This window comes from Ahaetulla prasina, chromosome 1 (assembly GCF_028640845.1).
Source record: "Ahaetulla prasina isolate Xishuangbanna chromosome 1, ASM2864084v1, whole genome shotgun sequence".
NCBI classification, from domain to species: Eukaryota; Metazoa; Chordata; class Lepidosauria; order Squamata; family Colubridae; genus Ahaetulla; species Ahaetulla prasina.
In genome coordinates this window covers 260,660,534-260,683,615 of record NC_080539.1, presented here as the reverse complement: position 1 = coordinate 260,683,615, position 23,082 = coordinate 260,660,534, and the positions used below count along the sequence as shown (strand labels likewise).

At 37.3% G+C, this 23,082-nt stretch overlaps 1 protein-coding gene across 1 annotated transcript in view; it reads right to left on the bottom strand.

Annotated features, from left to right (window-relative positions):
- The window catches only part of LRRC56 (leucine rich repeat containing 56), a 75,510-nt gene that overhangs the window by 2,830 nt on the left and 49,598 nt on the right, over window positions 1–23,082 (bottom strand). Inside the window, exons 7-14 of the mRNA XM_058156789.1 lie at window positions 18,105–18,201; window positions 15,580–15,777; window positions 10,806–10,983; window positions 5,061–5,258; window positions 4,354–4,418; window positions 3,694–3,824; window positions 2,379–2,581; window positions 1,041–1,392 (exon numbers count right to left, since the gene is read on the bottom strand). Of these exons, the coding sequence (XP_058012772.1) occupies window positions 1,041–1,392; window positions 2,379–2,581; window positions 3,694–3,824; window positions 4,354–4,418; window positions 5,061–5,258; window positions 10,806–10,983; window positions 15,580–15,777; window positions 18,105–18,201 (1,422 nt within the window). The remainder of the gene's footprint in view (window positions 1–1,040; window positions 1,393–2,378; window positions 2,582–3,693; window positions 3,825–4,353; window positions 4,419–5,060; window positions 5,259–10,805; window positions 10,984–15,579; window positions 15,778–18,104; window positions 18,202–23,082) is intronic.

Sequence of the window (23,082 nt, the reverse complement as noted above, 5' to 3'; positions counted from 1 at the left end):
TCAGCAGGCTCATCTTCTACAGTGAGTACATTTGCCAGAACATCTACAATGGGAGTACATGAACAAGGACCAACTGAATCTACTCAAAGACCAGCAATTGGAAGGTTGGCTATTGGAAGGTTGCACACCTAAACTCCCAGGAGCTAAATGGAGAAGGGTAGAAAAAATGATCACTTCTCTGCCCTGGCTGTGTCTCACAGCTGCTGAAGCAAGAAGAGGTAACTTCTGTCTCCTTCAATGGATGGGAGACCAAGGGATAGCAGGTAGCAACAGCAGCACTTTCAGCAAGAGAAGATCAACTTAGCTTACAACTTAATAAAGAAATATATGTGTGTTAATGATTAAGGTTTTGAACTAAGGGCGGGATGTCCCAGCTCCAAGTCAAATCTCAGTTAAGGATTCTTATTTGGTGACTTTGGGCTGGTGGTTCTCTTTTAGCCAAGCTTTATAAAGGTAGCCCTTGATTTGTGACCATAATTAAGTCTGTAATTTCGGTTGTAAGTTGTGACTGTCATTAAGCAGGTCATGTAACACCTAATTTTACAATCTTTTTTGCAGTGGTCATAAATGAATGCAGCAGTCATAAAGCAACCCATTGTTCACTATAGGGTGTGTGTGGTTTTTTTTTGCTGGAAATTGGAAGTAAATATCCGTTTCTGGCAAAAATACTGTAAATTGCAATCATATGATTGCAGGGCATTTCAAACTGCCATAAATGCAGGCCACTTTCAGAATGCCCAAAATGTGGTTATATGATGGGGGGAGGGAACAGCTTTGAATTTTAAATGTAGGTTATAAGTAATCTTTTTAAGGACCCATCGTAACTTTGAATGGTTGCTAAGCTACCTCTCATAAGTCGAGGACTACCTGTAGGATGTAATGAATAACATTGCCCCAAATTAAAACTGTGTCACTAGATTTTTAGCCACTGTGATAGCATTAGACTAGTGGTTTAAGCAAGCTCAAATATACCTAACCTGGCCCAATATTATAATATGAACCGGCCTTTATTCCATTAACTTTGAGGGTAAGATCCAAACCTATTTGTTGGTCCAAATGCTGCTGGTCCTGAAATGGGTCTCCTAATCTGTTTGCTGCCACAAATTGTTTGCCTCTGTGTGAAGACTGCTGCATTAGAGGATGCATCTGGTTTCCTGTAGAGATTCAGCACAGCAGTCCTTTCAGCCATATGCTGCACTTCGTCCCTGTTCACAACTAATGGAGGCTGCAGCTTTAACACAGCTTTTTTTGAATTAGGTATTTTCAGGTGTCTAGCTCTCACAAGTCCAGCTGTCACACCCATGGATGCAGGTGAAGGGCATTTTGGAGGAGAAGGTTGGAGAGAGCGCTTTACAATGCTTGGTAATGTATTTGCGAGGCTATGTGATGAATCTGAAACGTAAGGGAAAAGCACACCATCAATGTAGCAACAAAGCATTTCATCCAAAAGATTGCTGGGTTCTGTTCGAGAAATTTACCGGGATGGAATGGCCTGAGTTCCCAACTTTAATAATTTCAAAATTCTAAAGGGATAATTTTATACTTCACATTCAATTACAGTGCAATATCTGTCTTTTCTGAATATTTTAGATAGCTCAATAACAAAGAATACTTATAAATTTGCAGTTTTGTAAATAGTTTTTTTAGAATCTGTACTGAATAGCTTCTTCTGCTACATTTTTAGCAGTTGCTAAGCAGAATTTGAGAACCAATTTTATGTAGAGTGGTTAAGGCATCAGGTCAGAAACTGGGAGACCATGAGTTCTAGTACCACCTTAAGCACAAAAGCCATCTGGGTAAGCCTTGGGCTAATCCCTTTCTCTAATCCTATTTTGGGAAAAACTGCAGGGACTTGTCCAGGCAGTCTCTGAGAATCACACACAGTTGAAAGAAAAACAATAGCAGAGATTTGAGTAACAATTTTCTATGTAATTCCACTATGATTAAAGGAGTTATATATATATCAAGTTTGTTCAGATTCTCAATGTATCTCTCAACTCTTTTCCTAACAATTTGTGCACCGTGCTAAGCCATTTAACAACTGCAAACCATGAACTACAGTACTGTAGTTGAGTTTGCACAGCAAAGAGTTGGCTCAACTCAGTGGCTTGCCTGTTAAAACCTTTTTGGCAACATCTAAAATATTTGCATCCAAAGATGCTGATCAATACCTGTAGTGAGACAGGAGAATGCAGAAGTTGCTGCTATTGTTTCTAACACACTATAAATTCCATATCTATTTTTTTTCTCGCTCCCTCACAGTGAGCTAAGAGTACCATCTCCTTTTCCCCAGCATTTGCTTGTTTTAATGATACAGCACGTTAATCTTTAAATATTATGTACAAATGACACTCCAGTTTGCCCTATTAGTTCTATACCTGATGACACCTGAGAAAGATGGGAACAACAAGAAGCTTCTGATGAGGTAATTTGTGTGATGTCCCCTTGAAAGGCTTCTTTGAAATCTTCATCACAGCTGTCACTCAGGCTGCAGCCTTTTTCTTCCTCTTCCCCTTCTTCATCACTGTGTGTTATTTTCAGCAGCTGGGGAGATTTCACCCTTTGGAAGGCCTGCAAGTGCCTGCCAGAGATTTACTTTTTAATTAGATGCCATCCTGCCCAAATTTTATAACATACTGTACATTAAAATTATATATTATTTATTTGCACATACCATATTTAACTTATATTATGTGTCATATATCTTTACACTGAAATAATTACCAGAAGCAAAAAATAATAAATAATCCACAGTAATGGTTTTGTAATGAACTTTGCCCCATGCTATACTCTAAAAAAATCACCCCAAACCCAGATTTTACGGCCTTTACAGGAAAATAGTCTAATTCAGTCTTTAGCAAATCTCTCTTTAGAAAAAAAATTGCCATAAAAAAACCTTCAGGATTTATTTCTGATAGCATTGTTTTTGTTTTTCTTCTAATCTGACATCAGTACAGTCCACTCACCCACCCACTTTATTCTTTTTAAGAAAACTAGCCCTAAAATCCTAAATATGGGAATTTTGTAACCACTGATGTTGGCACAGTATTTCCTCATAGTGAGCATGATTGAGTGCTATAACATTAAATAAACCAGAATATGCAGATTCGTTATTATCATGAATTTTCTCTTCCAAATAATTAAACAGTTGACTGTATTTTACCACCAATACAGAGAGGACACTAGCTTAAAAGTGGAAAATCAGACATGATAGCAAAAGCATGAGCTGAAGTGGGTATCTTTATTTTTGAATAAACAATTACCTATGTAAAAAATCAGTTTTTATTTCATTTCTCCTCCTTTGTAAACTATAAGCTGAATGAAAATAGGAGGAAATATAAACAGTTCCTGAGCATGGCCACAAGATGGCTGACATGCTTATGACAATGAAAACAAGAGAAAAGCTCAACTTATTTTTTCCAAAGTGATAACCTAGAATAGTTATTAAAGGAAAAAATTTTCATGGACTTTCATAGATTTCACCCTGAAAAACTGTGTATATGTTGAATGAAACCATAAAAAGCAGTATAAACAATTTCCTACCAAAACATTCCTAATGTTTGTCTTTCCATAGGCTTAGAGTGTCGCAATACAATCTGTTCATCAACAGGTGGAGATTATATTCACTTGCTGATTTATCTTGGGAAACTCTAAAAAATTCTGCTTAATACTGGACTAAATTTTGGCTCTTACTGGTAATGATGTTCTTGCAAGGCTTTCAGCTCAGCAAAGATGTCTCTCTCATTTATACTGCCAGTTTCTTCAAAATCATAATTATATTCTGCCAGATGACACGGTGGCTGGAACAGGTTTGTTACTGCAGACTACAATATTAAGAGAAATGATATAAAAATATATCTGTATCCACTGAAAAAAAATTAATTTTGCCAAGGATTATTTTTTAAATCTTAAATTTCTTTCATAATCTCCCCATCATGGCCAGCTTTTGGGCCACAGTTTCTGGAGGTAACAGGGGCAGCCTGCATATTATTGCAAACATACAAGATCAGGCAATGTTGCCACCCAGCTCCATTTGTTATTTGTCTCCTGGGGAAGGTTTAGGTGTGTTTTTCTCTACATCAGATTTGTTCCTTCCCTTGAAATGTCCCTAACAGCTTTCCCACTTTACTTTCACAAGTATGAATCTCCATGGTGAGTGAGAAGGTTTGCCAGAAACCCATTCATGATCAAAAGAAAAAGGCTGATAATTCAATTAGCAACATACCCTAACAAGAAGCAGAAAACTTTATGTGGGCTTTTCAGCAGATTGAGAAACATAGGCTTATTCTTCTTACATGAGAACTCCCTTCTAACCTTCCCTCCCTTCAAAAATGTACTTATAAAGAAACTTACACCTAACTTCTGTCTTCGTGCATGAAGAGCTTTGATGGGGTTCCCACATATAACTCTGCTGACACCTGCCAAAAACAAAATTTAAAAAAGTGTCTTAATTTATAATTTCATACACTTAAAAAACTTTCTTTATCCAAAATTTCATATACAAGCTTATATGCAATTATGTTTTCTCCATATTTAGAAAGAGATATTCAGAAAAAATAAACCAACTTTCTATTTTGGTCAGTTGTTACTCTAACCCCCAGAAAAAAACACATTTGTGAGCTGAGGTGGGATTAGTAGGAATGGGCAAAGTGCTCAAGAATATCTTTCCTCATTCATCTTAAGGTAAGCATAATAGTTAAATTGACTTTGGAAAAAAAAGTGACAGAAATTTCATTATCTGGGCAGGAAAAGGTCTGAGAACAGCCAACCACAACACAGAGTTTACTTGATCGAACATAATCTCTAATGTTAACATAAAACTGAACTGCTCTTTTTAACACGTGTTTATTTCCCAATTTGAGTTACAGAAACATTTCTGCAAAAGCAAGCCTATGGAAATGTTTGTGTCCATACGTTTACCATGAGCAGATAAATGGACATATCATCCAAACATTTTTATAGGAGAGAGAAAATCTCACTCTTGTTTGCTTCCATATGTTCTCTTAAGGAGAGGCTAGAGGATAGGAAATGCACAAGAAAAGCACAAGGTGTTCCATTACCATGGGTCAGGTCACTTGAATCATCATCAGGCAATATCTCATCGCAGATGGTGGATTCCAAGAGAGTGCTACAACCAGAAAGCAAATGAGCACTAGGCGATCTCTGGAGAGCCTGAGGTCTGGAACCTAGCAAAAAGTGAGTTGCAGCAGGCCGTAGAGCAGAGCCCAGCCTTCTTGTTAGGAGTCCTAACTGAGAATCTAAACCAAAGAAGGGTAGGGGTCAGGAGAAGAACGATAACATGATACTGTAACATGAATATGCTGTAAGTGTCCACTTGAGAGAAGCACAGAAAACAAATGATATGTCAGTAAATTAAAGTAATATTCCCACTAAAGTACTATTTCTGTACCAAAAAAACCTATATGGATTTATCCATGACTACACTAAACATTAGAAACTTTGTAAGCTAACATCAGGAACACTCTGCCATTTATTAATCACAATTCTTTGTACAAATGTATTAACTTGGGTCAGTGATTATTCAGGTCAGAATGTAACAGAGAGTGCAATCGTTCACAAAGACCATTATAATATAAGGATTTTGAAAACAGAAAAACATGCATACGCATACGTGCGCTGCCTGAAATACTAAATAAGGAGCTCATCCCTGAATTCCATTACCATGCTTTCATCCTGTGACCTCGAGCTGAGAAATCAGGGCAGCGTAGTCACACTGTGCTTGCTCCCTTAATGTGCAGGATAGGGACTGTGCTGTACTATCTGTACTGCTTCTCCACAAGACACTATATAAGGGCAATAACTTGCCACTTTCTCTGCCTGAAATTTGAATGTCACTTACTACAGGTAAGCTGCCACCAATCACTTAGGGGATACATGCTGGGATTGAGTTGTAAAATCTGGCCTTTTCATCCATTTTGCTACTGATCTCCCAAAAGGACTGTTAATATATCAACCTAAAAACCAGTAGATGGCAGCAAAGAATTCTCTCTTAAGTGCAAGGTAGTGGTTGCCTCCATTTGTGCAATATAGATGTAAGTGTTCTTGGAGCCAGAGTTCAAGGTTGGGGTGTTCGTGTGTGAGAGATGTTCAGTTTATGACAAATATTGTCATAATTTCTCCAAAATGACTAACCTGTCAACCAATTGATTAACCATTTGATGACAGCAAAGCCAAGAGCTTTTTGTCTCTCTTGGCTGCAATCTACTGGTAATTTGGATTTGTGCAGCCAAGATGCAGTTGCTGCTAAATACTGTTGAAGAACCAGAGTTTGAGAAATCATTTTATTGATTCTGGTATCAAATTAAGATTTACATATTCAGAAGGACAGAAGTGGAAAATGTCTGCCTATGTCAAACCCTATCTGTACTAGGTTCCAACCTCTGGAGGACTGAACTTTTTAAAGGAAGTTTCCAAGAAGAGGAGGAGCCAGGACTTCCGGTAAAACAGCAATTGCTGTACTGGGAAAAGAATTCAATCACATTTGCCACTTATGTGCCTTAAGCAGGGTGTAGGCTAGTAAATTTCAGGCCTTCCAACACTCTTAAGAATCTAGGGGTGATTAACCTGGCAATGGTATCAGAAGCCAGGCTTCTGCTCTTCCTTACAGCCAAAAACCAAAGATGGGATGAAAGGAGTCAGTCCTAACCCCGTTGGGACAATGGTAGTCAAGGAGATAGCTACCCCTACCCAGGTCACCTTACATCTTGGATCAGCTTCAGCCTCCCCAAGCAGCAGGCAGGCAGCCTATCCGTATGAGATGGAAACTCCATTATGAGGACATATATTCAGAAAACTGTAAGATATGGAATGTCTTCATGCCATGATATGTCAGCTCTGTGGATAGCAGAAGGTGCTACTGCATGAGGCAAATGTATCTATTGCCGTATCTTTATTGTTTAAACCAAAATAAAGATAGTTTCATAGCCCTGCTGCCCCCCTAGAGTTATTCATGCCAGAAGGGCAAAAAGAAAAAGCATGTATTTTAAGATCAGTGGGATACAAAACAGCCTACACAATATAAGCACATGTGTTTCAAGGGCTTCGTTTCAAATAATGAAATCTTTCAAGTGGCACTGTAGGCAATTTGACTGGATTTTTGTCTTGTGTCTTTGCCTTACTGTTTTTAATGCCCTTCTTTACCTATATAGCAATTACTATTTCCTCTGGCTGGATTGAGTGATATTTGGGAATGGAATACTGGGAGTAGTAAAATGTTTACTGGAGCTTTTTCAAAGGTCCCCTTGCTCAGCTGCCCCTCATTTCTTTATGCATTCAGACAATACTTCAATTAAGTCTGCCATTAAAGCAGCTATGCACATACATACAGATGAAAGTAATTGGTGAATATCTTCAAAGCAGATGCCCAAAGTCTTCTTGAACACGTCCCTGCTTAACGTTTCAACAAATGTGCTTTGTGAAGCACTCATCAAGTGCTTCAAGCACTCACTTTTCATAGTCTTGCTGGCTGTATCTGACTGCTTGGAAATAAAATTCTGTATTTGTTTGTGGAGGTTTTAATGTATATACTACAGGGTGAGTTTAAGAAACTGATTGCCTCTGTCTGCCTGGTTGCTTGTTTGTATGCGGAGCATTGGTTGTGTTTGGTTAATGGGCTGTTAGTAGATTTATTTAAATGGTTGCAATGCTGGCAAATATGCAGTCGCAGGTGGCATGGTGTCTTTGGTCTTATTGTTTTAATATTAGTCAATGCTATTCATGCAGTCATATAGCACTAGGATCTTTTTGCAGCCATCAGCAGCAACAATCCACCGTATAGAATCTGTAGGGTTTCCTTACAGTATAGTTGAAGACTGGAAATGAAATTCTCCTTGGTGCCAGTGAGACTAGGAAGGTGGGAGATGCTAATTAACCGCTAACTGACAAATGCTGAGAACAGATTTGCTTTTTGTCTTATACACAGTATACATCATCTAACACAGTAAGAATAAAAAGTTACTTGTTCTATTAGAGTTGTCTCTGATTTATACGCTTATATGTTTGCCTAAAAATCAGGGTGGAGACGGGTTGATGCAATGGAATACAGATCATTAAAAGAAAAAAATAAATGTTTGCCTACACATCCCGTAGTACCAAATATCCCACAGATTGGTTGGCCAGTAGCATTATGCGTGGATTGCTATCCCACCCTCTTTTGTGGCTTTTGGGTGAAAACCAAAGCATCCCAGAACATTTTGAATTCTGTCCCAATGGAATCCTCAAGCTGATCCGGTTTTGCTTTGCCAGAACGAAGCTAATTCAAAACATTCTGCAAAGCTTTCCAGGTGGGATTGTTTTTTGTAAGTTCAAAACAAAACAAATTGTCTCTATCACAGTTAGTCCTACGTAAGAGCTACAGAACTTATTATAAAAGAACAACAACATTTTCCTCAAAAAGAATAGCACAAGATCAGGATTCATTATAAGTAATTTAATTAAAGAGTTAACAATTAAAGAGTCCTCATTAGAAGGCTACTGCTCTAAGCTATTCGGTTACAGGTCAAAAGCCACCTCAAGATGGTCTTAAGCAACAAGGAAGGATGGTGGCAACAGACCCGTGTCTTTTAAAACAAGCTTGAACTGAAGAGTTATGAAATGAAAAGCAGTTTGAGAGATGCTGAAATCTTGGCCTCTCTGTTGCTCCCAATCTTCAGCCTCAAATTAGCAAAATGTATACAAAAGAATTTGGGGATTTTGAAGAAAAAAATAGCATGTTGAAAAAGAATCCAGTATCTTCCCATCAGTTCCACTCCTCCACTTGAAAGGATAGTAGAGATTTCAGTCCTGGTGAACAATTATTTGGTTAATGATTATATAATAGGATAGATTTTTATTCTCTGTGTTTGTTATGAGACAGTTGCCAAGAATGTTATAGTTATTTCCAAGCATTAATCCACATGAGGGGCAGACAGTGCAATTAACTAAATATAACCCTTGAAACAATTTTCATTCTGTCCTAAATGCAACTGGGAAAATCTAAAATAATTTATCCAGTTAGATGCCCCAGAAAATAAAGAGTGAGTTATTAGACTTAATCAGCCTATGAAGAAATTGATTTAAGATGCTAAGATCCAAGGAGTAACTGAATTTAAAAGATATGCTCCCCATCAGTTTATGGCTGGTTTGAGGGAAAATCATATATAAGCAGCCAAGGTGGCAGTGGCAGCCCCAGCCCCATAGGAGATTTCAGAGGAAAAAGAATATTATATGGAAGAATCTTCTATCTTAGAAGAGCAGATTGAAAAGAAAAAAAAAGGTTGATATTATTGAAATCAGACTGATGGGAAAGCCACATTTGGGAATGTGTGAGATCTCACCACAGCGTACAAGATCAGTTTCTGAGGAGACTGGTGGGTGAGGCTGCTCTCAAGCAAAAGAGGCATATGGGGCGTATGCTCATACAAGTAATTTTCATTTAGCGATTGCCTCACTTAGTGACCATTCACAGTTATGACAGTAATGAAAAAATAACTTTGTGACTAATCCTTGCATCTATGACCTTCACAGGTCTGTGAAGCAAAGGAAAGCTGAATTAAGATCATAAGCATAGTTATGGTTTCACTTAGTGACCTGTATCAGTTAGTGAGGTCACTAAATGAGGACTACCTATACTAATCATTATATGAAAAAACAGTTCTGTTCCACTCTAGTCCTACAGGAATATTCCTACTATGAATCTGGGGGAGAATAGTTTGTTAGAAATTATAGAAATGTCAGTGATTTCTTTTTCTCTTTAAAGGCCCCTAGAACAATTTTGTAACAGCAAAAGTACTATATATACTCACAGATAAGAAATTTTATGGCAAAATAAAAAAACTATCAGGTTCAGCTTATCTGCGGATGGGCTTATCCAGAAGTATATACAGTATTGTAATACTTTTTAAAAGTTCACATATACAACATACTTATGGATAAGCCCCTCAGATAGACCAACACTTCAATTTTTAACAACAATACTTGGAAAAATTAGAATCAGCTTATCTGCAGTGGCACATTTTTCATGGTATTTTATTTAAAAATTGAAGTGTTGGCTTATATGAAGATGTGCTTATATGTGACTATATAAGGTATATTTGAATCTTTAGCTGTGTTTTATTTCACATATAATTAGAAAGTATTATTTTTAATTATCTATGGTCATCCTTACTGCCTAGTAATATGCCACCCAAACCTCAATTTATGCGAATTTATTACATTTATAGCACATCTTTTCCCTTAGACCTCAAAGTAGTTTATATGGGCATATCTCCTAACACAATATTAATTCTATAAGATGTGATAGGCTGAGAAACAGATACCAGTTGAAAAGTACCGAAGAATATTTATGGCTGAACGGCAACATGAACCTAATCTGGTCCAAGTCCAATATTACTTTGGCATTTTCCCCTGAAAAATATAAAACTAATGGTTTTTTTCCTCTGTGATTCTTATAAAATAGCAGAATGGCCTGGAGATATCTCTATTCCAGGATATCCATAGGTTATACATGTAGGGTCTACAAGTTGGTGTTTTGTTTTTGCATAGTTTATATTTTAATACTTAAAAGCACAGTTCTACTGCTACCGTGTTTAGCTTTACCCAAGATCTGTTCTTTATGCATCCAAATGATACTTAATTTTATTGCATGCTACCCACGGTCACTTTGTGTGAAATGGACAGCCATACAGATAGGACAAATAAGTAAACATATCCCATTGTTGGTAATGATAAACAATTTTGTATGTATGTACAGATATCCTTTTCTCTTACTGGTAATCAAACAAAGTCTTATAAAATAATTTGCACACCTGAACCTGAAGCTTCCTCAATTAAACTTCCTTCTTTGATTGATTCCTTGACAATAAGCCAGTCCTTATTCATTTTGCATGGAAAAGGAATAGCAGTTTGATTTGCTGGTATTTCATCCAAACATTTTAAATGAGGGATGAGTTTTTTCACTTCAACTCTGTAATTGTAATCTGGGTCCTAGAAAAAAGCCCCAGAGAAAAAAATTCCTTTTAGTTATTTTGATCACATTTATAGGAAACAATCTGAGAAACAGATAAAATGGGAAAATAACTATAACTGTAACAATAGCTAAACTTCTTACAAGATTAGCACTTTTTATGATAATAAATAAAACCCAGGCACTATTTAGTTACAGATACCCTAAACATGCATCCCATGTAAATAAATTTCAACTCACTTATTTAATCACTTTAACCACTTATTTAGGTAACTATTAAACAAATTGCTTTTTGGGAAATACTGTCTGTAAAACTTTTGTCAACTTTTTAATATCTATTTTTTTTCTCCCTCAGATTTTTCTAATGCCTCTTTATTCCCATCTTCACCGCATAATATATTACTGTTAAATTTGTTTTATCTTCCAATTAACACATTTAGATAAGATAGTGTCTTCTACCAGAGGTCTATGTCATTTATCATCTAGATTGGTCTGGGTTTCTGCCTCCCAATTGTCTGGCAATGACCACAAGAAAAACCTGTATCTTAAAAAAGGCAAATAAGCTGCTACAGGGGCCTGATTAATCTTGAGACTCTGCAGATTACCTTTACCCACAACCACAGTTTACTGACAAACAAAACAACCATGCAATTGCCCCTTCAGTGACTATTATCATTATCCAATATTTGGCCCTAATATTAGATGAAACCAATTTAATGACCTGTAGTGGATTGTATGAACAGAAACTATTGTAGTTACTGTGGTAAGAAGCCTACTCCAAGGATGACCATGAATTCAAAAATGCTTAAGCCTTAATTTAAATAAATTGCAGCCATCTTTTCTGTCTGTCCTTCCTAGAAAATCCTTTTGCTAGCCCTCACAATTCTATTTTTTTTAAAAAAACATAATCCCTATTCCTGATCTAAAAAAGTACACCAATCCTTTATCTAAAGTGTGGGGGCTTCTTTTTCTAACTTTGCCTCTGTAACATTTTCTTATAACAAAAGTCAGCAATAAAGGGCAACCTACATGTCTTCTCTTATCTCTAATGTGAGAATCAAAAGAGGCTCCTAACATAGAGTCCAGTTCCCCTGTTGTGCTTCAACCACAATGTAGACTAAAAGAGAGCATTTGGAGTACTGAAGAAAGCACCTCTGCAAAATTTTCCTCTTTAATTGTTCACACTGAATAAAGGGAAATCAACATTATTTATTTTTTGTTTTTTTAATCTTATTTATAATTTTTTTTCAAACTAAGTAGCTATTTACCACCTTAAAAAGCTAAAAAGACAGCATAAAATATTTTAAATCAATATGAAAATTTCCTTCCTTCCTTCCTTCCTTCCTTCCTTCCTTCCTTCCTTCCTTCCTTCCTTCCTTCCTTCCTTCTTTCCTTCCTTCCTTTCAGTTTTTGGTAGTTTCTGGTCCATAAAGCTGCTATTCAGCTTTCTACCAAAAGCCAGAAGTGGCAAGATGATTGTTATTCATTTATGAAGATACTTCTAGTTTTCTGAGGGGACTAACTGTACAAAAATGTAAAATGTGTGAAGGTGAGAATGGCCAAAGAGTGACAGATCTCTTGAAGGGGCTGAAACTATAGAAGCAAGTTCTCTTTGTGAGAATCACATTTAGCTACTTGAGCAAGTACACTGTATTTCTGTTTCAGGTAGAAGGACATAAAACAAATATTTCAAATTAAAAGAGAGATCTTGACTAAAACACTGGAATATAAATAGAAGATCACAGACTCCCTTTCTTTGGAAATGTCCAAATAGAAGCTGAGTAAGGGCAGTGGTGGAGCAGATTTCCTCAATTAACAAGTTACTTGGATTAGACCTTTGAGGTTCTTTCAATTTCACAATGTCTAAAAATGCCTGCTATCATCTAGTACAGTGGTAGTCAACCTGGTCCCTACCGTCCACTAGTGGGCGTTCCAGCTTTCATGATGGGCGGTAGGGGTTTTGTCCGATACTGAAGCACTTTCCTTTTTTTAAATTTAATTGACTTTTTAAAAAATTTTCCTAGCATTATTTAAAAACATTTTCATTAGATTTTCATAAAATTCCCCATGACAATTTAAATTTCTGAAAATATACTATTTGTATCACCAGCGCAAAAGTTTAGTTCATGTTACGTAAGTGAAATTAAATGGCGCTATAGTGTGACCGCAAACAAAAGAGCCTCGTCCCAGAACAGCTCGCGCATCTCCCCCCACACCACCCAGCTGTAATAGACAAGCAGAGTTGGTAGCCGGCATCTCCCCCCAAACCCAATCCACGATGTGCCAGAGGCATGTGCAGACGACAATACATGGCGTATTACTGTGGAACCGGTTGGCGGTTAGAAAATTTTACTACTAACAGAGGTACAAAAGTGGGCAGTAGATATAAAACAGTTGACTACCCCGATCTAGTATTTTCAGATGGTTTCAACTAAAACTTTTTCGGATTTCAAGCCAATGGTAAAAAATGCTTTAGTAAGTCATGCTTTGAATAGGGGTTAGATTAGATGGCATCTAAGATACCTTTCAACTCTATGATCTTATGTGGAAATTGTAATTCCAAACACTTGGAGGATACCAGGTAAGGAATAAAGTTTTCTAAGGTAAGAAAAACAATACCAACAATAAAAATTGATAAAAGCCCACCTCAAAATCCAGTAAACAATTACAATTATTAATCTTTCTAAAATACAGAACTCATAAACCAGATATTAAATTGGCTGAAGAGCCACGTATTTGTTACACATAAGAAAGAAAATGAACCCAGATTGTTTATTTTATAGTGAATAAATGTATGAACGATTTGTTTTATTTAACAACAAAAAACAAAGAGAAAAAGAAAAAAATCCAAAGCAACGCAACAACAATGTATGATGCGTGTGTGAATGTATGTGTGCATCTATGTTATAAGTTTAACACAATGCTTCCATAAAGGAAGATATTTCAATATAATTGTCCAGACACAATTTTTATCTATTAGCAATTTCTTCAAAAGTCATAAATACACAAACACATGTATATATAAAGACACACACACATGAAAATACTGGGCCTTGTATTATTGATTTGAGTAGATAGTAGGCTCACATGGAAGATCCTAATATAGCTTAGTCTCAGGCAATTTAGAGATGTTAAGGTAATAACATGCAATTAACTGGGGCTATTATTCAAGTGAAATAACATTACAATTACATGCTTTATACAAATATAGCTGAAGTTTACCATGTTTATTATTGTTTTTTACTACGGTTTTAATTTTTTACAGGGAGTTTAACATAATAGAGTAAAAAAAATAACCTTAATTCTGAGTTTCTAAATACCAGTAGTCATCAAAAGCCACCCCAACAGCATCTATTTTAATTAATCTAACTGTAATAATCTTATCTACATCACATTTGTAATGTGCTACTTGCCTATTCATCTGGAAGGAATAGCAGTTCCTCCCTGGAAAAGAATTGACAATGGCCAGGCACATCCATCTAGCAAACCCACTGAAATTGATGAAAAAAGATTCTGGCCGCAACTGTCATTTGGCTTTTAAAAGCAATGATTAATACAGGAAAAAAATGAGTTGCGAAGTGATTTAGGAGGATTGCATTGACTGCAAAATATAACCTCAACCCAGCTTCAAATTAGAACCCTCAACCAAAACTCTATATCATCTTTTTATTATACTTCAGTTTGCTCTGCTTGATTGCATCACGTACTCTGCATGCAATAATACATGCTCCTTTGCTTCAGGCATGGCAGTCTTCCCTTAGCATTGCAAACTCTTGAGAATTCCCGAAGTCATTTGCAAGGCCACAAAAGAACTTCAGTAGTAGAAATGAAGAAAATTGTTTTAAAAAGGATAATTTTTAGTACACAGACTGTATCTCTCTCCTTGCTGTTTCAAAATATAATCTTACCAAATGACCACAAGCTGTATTGATTTCACTGAACTGTAATGATTTCACTAGGGTAGTGATGGTTAACCTTTTTGGTGCCGAGTGCCCAAAGCACAAGCGTGCATGCGCGAATGCATGCGTGTGTGCCCAAACCCCCCAAATGCAATGCGAGCACATACACCCCTATGCATGGCCCCGCGTATGTGTGCACGCCCTCCTGTGCTCCGTTTTGGGCCTGGAAAGCCTCCTGCACCAACCTGCACGCCCCCATGTGCCCCTCCTTCTGAGCATGCCTCCCCCACATATGCCCAGCCCCACCGTGCATGCGCAGCAGAGACCCGAAGACCAGCTGGCCGGCAGGAGCTGGACTGGCATGATGGCTGGCATGCCCGCAGAGGGATCTGCGTGCCATGCATGCCATAGGTTCGCCATCATGGCACTAGGGTTTCTCCTAGCAACTATGCTGTTACTGCACAGTGTTCTGTGTTCAGAATGCTGAATAAAGTGCTGGAAATCTCCCAAGATTATTGATTTGAAGTATAAGTCTTCTTCTCTATATTAGAGTTATAGTATGCCACTTACCTATTCATCCAGATTGGGAAACAGTTCCTCCAAGGCAAAATTCACAAAGATAACTTTGCAACATTAAACCACAATTTTCATTCATGATTGCATTGAGATAAATCAGCAAGATATATATTAGATTACATGTAGCATATTAGCACGCACCTCTGAAGATTGCGGGCTTGGCTTCAAGCAAATAAGATTTCCCTCTATCGTAAGATTGGTCAGCTTAGTACAGAGCCGCAAGTATTGAATCTGATTAAGATCTTCAATATTGTTTCCTTCTAAATCTAGAATTTCAAGGTTCTCCAGCAGGCTGATCTGACTTAGGTCACCAATATTGTTGTAGGCTATGTAGAGTTCCTAAAGAAAATTGAAGGAATCTTTCAATATTAAGGAGAAATGTGATATATTAAATAAAAATAATAAGTCATAAACAATTAAGACATAATAGTAAAAGGAAGTCTCCCAGACTTTCTTATAAATAAGCAGCATGAACTTCATTTGCTTGTTTGTTGTCATAGGCTTTTACTCCTAGCATACAGTATATGGCTAATAAACATAAAATCTGCAATATGCCATGGTTTCTTTAATATTATGCAACAGATAATAGGAAAAATAGGCACTATGGCCTATGCCCAGTATTGCAAAATTTAGAAGATTAAAACAAAAAATGATTTAAGATTTTGGTTTATTAAGAAAATGAGACTATTTCTGGTTTGCCAATAATAAACCAGAAATCATGCCTGTTTTTAAAATACACCTTCTAGAACAGGAGTGTCAAACTGGTAGCCTACAGGCCGGATGCATCATGTGCAGGTCACACCCACCCTGGCTCTACAAAGGCAAAAAAACGTCACAATACGTCATGTGACGCGATCAAGTTTGACACCCATATTCTAAATGAGAGATCAAGTTGAAGCAATTTTTGATTCATAGAATATGCCAAAGTGATTTTTTTAACACTTTAAGTTTATTGTGAGTTGGCTACTGAATTAACAAATTCTAGGTTCTGTTGTGGCTCATAGAATCTCCAAGAGTCAAACACAACTGAATGGATATTATCTATATCATCATCATCGTCATCAACAATAATTCTTAGACTTATAGATCGCCCAACAGTGCTTTACAGCCCTCTCTAAGCAGTTTACAGAGTCAGCATATTACCCCCAACAATCTGGGTCCTCATTTTACCCACCTCAGAAAGATGGAAGGCTGAATCAATCTTAAGCCCAGTCAAGATTGAACTCCAGGCTATGGGCAGAGTTTGCCTGCAATGCTGCATTCTAACACTGTGCCACCAGGGCTCCTTAATGATAATTATGGTAAATCTTCAGGCCAAGTTCTTTTCCTTGTGATTTTACATATACATTTATATGTAGTTTTCTTAGCACCAAGAAGGAAGTATTTGCCATTGTCTTCATTGGAGACATTACTTCAACTTCCCATCTGACAGTTATGATACTTCTTTTTAAGTAAAATGCCATTGAACAAGGCAGGGCCATCTTAACAGCATTATGGGCCCTGGGCAAAGCGTCTACTCACAGGAATAAAATTGTAAATGGTCGATAAAATTAAATATATATTTGCATGTTAGCGTTAATAAAAAAATGAAGTAAAATGTAATAAATATGTTGCTATATTTATATGATACAAGATGCATTGAAGGGTTAACATACACAGATTAGTATGGGGTCCCTATGCTTGCGGGGGCCACGGGCAAGTGCCCATCAGGCCCATACATTAAGACAGCCCTGGGACAAGGCAGTATTTTATGAACCAGATTTTACCTATATGTAAATGTTTTTTAAAATACAATATTTTTTTAAAAAAAATACAGCAAATCCCTGGATTAAGAACATCCTTGTATAAGGATGACCTAAAGAATGGAGCCTACTGTAGCAAAATTCAAGTTAAACACACAAAGATTCAAGTTCATTACACACTACTACTTATGCAACGTTATCCAGCATTAACACAATAATTGTGTTCTGGCTTAACACATACATTTGAATTAAGGATAGGCCTTGGGAATGGATTTGGTCTTAAATTGGGCACTACTGTAAATTAGAATAGAATAGAATAGAATAGAATAGAATAGAATAGAATAGAATAGAATAGAATAGAATAGAATAGAATAGAATAGAATAGAATACTTTATTGGCCAAGTGTGATTGGACACACAAGGAATTTGTCTTGGGTGCATATGCTCTCATTGTACATAAAATATACCTCCATCAAGGAGCAACACTTACAACACAATGATAGTCATAGGGTACAAATTTAACACTTAATGATACAACACTTAATGATAGTCATAGGCTACAATCAAGCAATCAGGCAACAATTCAATTACAGTATAAATCTTAAGGATACAAGCAACGAAGTTACAGTCATAAGTGGAAGGAAATGGGTGATGGGAACGATGAGAAGATTAATAGTAGTGCAAATTTAGTCAATAGTTTGACAGTGTTGAGGGAATTATTTGTTTAGCAGAGGGATGGCGTTCGGGGAAAAACTGTTCTTGTGTCTAGTTGGTCTGGTGTGCAGTGTTCTATAGCGTCGTTTGAGGGTAGGAGTTGAAACAGTTTGAAACATGGATTTGAGACCTAATTTCCTTCAGAGTAGTAAGGGCTGTGCACTATGTAAACATCAAGCAAAACAATGTATTAAGTCTTTGACTCTCCTACCTTCAAAGAGCAACAGGAAGAGATCCCATCTAAATCTGGGAGCCCACAGCGAGCCATCCATAGAACTTGAAGACGAGGCAGTGCTGTTCCAAGGTCCCTTAAGAGAACAAACACTGGGATTCACCATTACCTATTAAAGGAGTAGCTTCATCTTTAGAGGTTAATGAAAATATACTGTTTAACATCAGAGAAAGAAACAGAAAACTCAAGGCCACCAAGAGCCTTGGTGGCGCAGTATTTAGAGTGCAGTACTGCAGGCTACTTTTGCTGACTGCTGACTGCCTGCAATTTGGCAATTCAAATCCCACCAGGCTCAAGGTTGACTCAGCCTTCCATCCTTCCAAGGTGGATAAAATGAGGACCCAGATTGTTGGGGGCAATGTGCTAACTCTGTAAACCACTTTGAGAAGCACTGTAAAGTGGTATATAAGTCTAAGTGCTATTGCTATTTCAGTGTTTATCAGCTGGGACAAAACTTGAAATACTTTTTAAAAAAAATCTAATCTGGAGAGCTAAAAAGAAAAGGTCCAAGAAAAAAAAAGGAGTGTCTTTAGTAAAGGAGAATATTTGTAACTCAGGGTTAAAATGAGTGTATTTTCTGAGCTTAATTGTTGATGATGTTACCTAGTTTGGGTAATGAAACATCTGGAGTGTCCCTATCAGGACAGTTTTCCTTAGTTTGAACTATGCATTGGCACTAGTTTCAACTGACTTTAGACACTGATACTAACAAATCACAACAATTATGCAACTGTACATATGTACCCATGTAGAAATAAAAGGGCACTGTCAAAGAGACAGTTATGTAAATTGTGAGAAATAAAGAACAAATGAACATTTCAATATTACAAAATGAAAGAGCCATTAGCCTTTCAATAATTTGGGATAAAGAAGTTTAAGCAATTCAGGGATTCCATCTTAACAAATTCATTTTAAGCGTCCTCAACTTATGACCATTTATCCAGCAACCATGCAAAGTTATGATGGTGCTAAATGAAAGGACTACAACCTGTGCCTGAGGATATGGCCATAAAAGTATCCCTGCACTCACGTGATCAGACTTTGGGCCCTAGATAGATGGTGTTGGGAATTAGGCAGTCACTTCATCACATCAATCACATCAATCACATCAGGGCCTCTGGTGGCGCAACAGGTTAATGCAGCCTATTATTAACAGCAACTGCTTGCAATATTGCAGGTTCAAGTCCCACCAGGCCCAAGGTTGACTCAGCCTTCCATCCTTTATAGCATGCTGGCTCAGGAATTCTGGGAGTTGAAGTCCATAGGTCATAAAGGGGCCATTGTTGCCCAGCCCTGCTTTATAAGGTAGGTAAAATGAGGACCCAGATTGTTGGGGGGCAATAAGTTGACTTTGTATATAGTATACAAATGGATGAAGACTATTGCTTGACATAGTGTGAGCCGCCCTGAGTCTTCGGAGAAGGGCGGGATATAAATGCAAAAAAAAAACAACCCTTACCTTATTGAAGCTTAGTACTGAGAAAGACCAAAGCTGGAATGACTTGGCTTGGGGGGGATCCTTGGTTAACAACTAATTGCATTCACTTAATGATGTCAATGGGGAATGCTCTTGATGCAAATTCCATATTTGGAACTCTGTCCCTCTTGTGCATGGGAAAAGTTTCTTGGAGGATAATTTCCTCCCCTAGCATGTTGACCCCAAAACTGAGCATATCATAAAGCAATATTTCTTCTCATCAAGTTCAGGTATTTTCCAGGTCAAGCCATTTCAGGCAAGTATAGATTACTTTGGAAACTTGGGAAGAGCAAAAATCTAGATAGTCTAACAGTATGGCAGGGCTCAGTATGATATGTATAATTTATAATGGGAATAGCTGTACAAATTAAATATATATTAAAACAATTAGTAAACTGTGGCATCAGATATTTTGTTTGTCCTTTATCTTCTTGGGAGCAAGTATCAAATCTTTAATTTTTTTCCAATCAAATTTTTAAAATTTTACATGGTACCTGTACCATGTACAGTTTGTGCATACTGTATCAAGTTTTGTACTGAATTAAAAACTTCCAGAGTATTCTATCATTAGAATTACTGATGTATTGTTAATACCCAGCAACAATACAAAAAAAACACGTGGCAAGAAATGAGGTAAAATAAATAACTTTTCTAGCAATGAAAGGCAGATGCAAACTTGCAATAATCTCAGTGAACTTCACCTCCATGTAAGCAAGTACAGGGCAGAGCTATGTAAAGAGAAAGTTAGGATTATGCTTTCCTGTGTGGTTATTTTTATAGCCTGAAAGTATTTTTAAACTAGTTTACAGAGTAGTAGTCTACACAGGGAAGCAGAAAGAAATTTCAGAAGAAGGCACTGTAAAACCATGTCTACATTGTTGCCAAGGAAGTAACACAGACATACACCCTTAGCCATCAGAAGTCAAGCCCAACTTGAGGCAGACTTTACTTTTATTCTATTCACAGAGTACTAAATCTGGAAGTTGATTACATCAGGAAATTGGTTGTAATGACAATACATTGTTTTTACTGCATATGTATGTAGTAAATATTACATGGATTTTGTTTACTATGGTATCAAAACAATGAAATCTTTTATTGAATTCATACCTAAAACAAGTGTGTTTTATAAAACATAAAATGTTTTCTTTCGTTTATTTGGAATCCCAACATTTAACAATTGTTGAACTCTGGAAAAACAGAACGGGTTCTGACCTCTCTCTGTATAACATCTTTTATTTGAAGGGGAATACTATTATATCCATCCTTGGTTTTATTATACTCAGAGTTATATATTCCTAATTTCCCCAGTCCCTCTTTGTAGTATATAATATCCCCAATCATCCTCATCATTCTCAAAACCTTTACTAGTTTGCCTGAATATTTGTTAAAATGTGATATCCAGAACTGGACCTAGTATTCAACTTAGGACCTAACTATCTTTGGTTTAGAAGCTAAACTTCTGCTAATATAGTCTAAAAATATATTTTGTACTTTTGCAGCACATAATATTGCTGACTCATACTCTTTTTGAAATCAACTACTGGTACTATTCCAAGATATTTTTCACAAGTACTATTACAAAGCTAATGTTCTTAATTCTATTTCTATCCATTTGACATCTGATTTCTAAATGAAGAATTCTTTGCCTCTGTTAAATTTCCTTCTATTTGGAATCAGTTTCTCCAACTTATCAAGAACATTTTGAATTTTATTTCTATTGCTCTAGAAAATGAGCAATTCCACCCAATTTTGTGTCATCTACAAATTTATAAGCAACCCGGATATCTCTTCATCCAAATTTCAGGCTCATCTGTGGTTATCCTATCACTAATGTCTTAAAGCTGAGAATGCCACAAGAGGCAAGGAGTGCCTCTTTAAATGACCAACAGGAGGGTGGATAAAAAGGCCTTCAACCAACATCTTACTCCTAATGCATGTTCTATATGTTTGGAGTTTAAAACACCTGAGCATTCACAATGGGAGAGAGTTCTGCCAAGTCAGCAAGGAGCTACATCTCTGCTCAGTTTATTAAAACAAAGAGAAAATTGTTACATAAAGCTTAAACCCTGCAGGGAAAGAAATCCAAAAGATAGACTGAAGAATAAATGAAAATAATGTCCTTGCAAGCTTCACAAAGCTGTAGCACTCGTTAAATCGCAGTTACACCAGAAATAACTTGGGTCAACTATTAAAAAGAGACAATATGAGACCAAAGTGTTGAGCCTATTTGGGCATGTGTCAAATGTGGATGAGCTTCCCTCATGCTCAATCTCATCAAATTTTCCAGATTGTGCTGCTTTCTGCCTATGCAATATTGGATAAACATTATAAATTCTGAAGGAAACCTAATTTTGCAAATGAAAGAAAATTAAGAATATTATTTTATAAACTACAGTTTATTCTGACTATAGTGGATTCTTTTTCCAGCTAGGTATAGAAATCCAATCTCCCCTATGATAGGAATAATGAATTGACTGGATTCTACCTCACTAGAATTATCTGTAAGTTTTAAGATACTGTAAGATTCTCTGCAGGAAAAAATAAAACAAAGGACTCTTAATATCTTTTAAATCTATAGAAGGAGTAATTTACTAATGTCCAAGAATTATGCATAATAATTTATGCTTTTGTAGGCTGGATATAACCATAATGTAATATATTTGCATAGTTTAAGGTTTAAAATTTAAATCTTAAATCACTACAGTTAAAGAACAGACTTAATCAAGTTTTTCTTATGTACAAAAGATAAAATGTGTAGTCAATCTCTGAAGTAGAAAGAAATGCTATAAGTAGTAAGAGACTTTACGTTGGTTCCGTCCCAGGCGCCTGATGGTTCCGTCCCAGGCGCCTGATGGACCCTGAGAGGTTCCTGACGGAGCTTGGGCCATTCCCTGAGGATCTGGCCCGCGGCACGACTGAGGAACTAGTTGCGGCCTGGGAACAGGCCGCGGCTGAGGCCCTGGACCGTGTCGCGCCTTTGCGGCCTCTGACCCGGCGCAGATCTCGTCCGGCCCCTTGGTTCTCTGAGGGGCTGAGGGAGATGAAACGCCGGAGAAGACGCCTAGAGAGCACTTGGAGGTCCAGTCGTTCCGAAGCTGATCGGACACTAGTTAGGTCCTATTCTAGGACCTACCTGGTGGGAAAGAGGGAGGCGAGGCGCCCACGCCCACCCTCATTGCGCCGGCAGATAATGCCCGGCCGCCCTGTTTGGTGACCCGCCTCCTTCATCAGGAGGTGCGGATGACCTTTGCAGGGACGTGCCGAGGAGTTTAGTGGTTATCTATACGATAAAATCGCCAGCTCCGGGACGGTCTGGACCGAAATTGGGATGATCCAAGCGAGAGAGGAGACACGTCTTGTTGAACTGGTTTGGGATGAGTTTGACCCTGTGGCTCCCGAGGACGTGGACAGGTTGTTGGGGAGGCTTCACGCCACGACATGTTTACTGGACCCGTGTCCTTCCTGGCTGGTACTGGC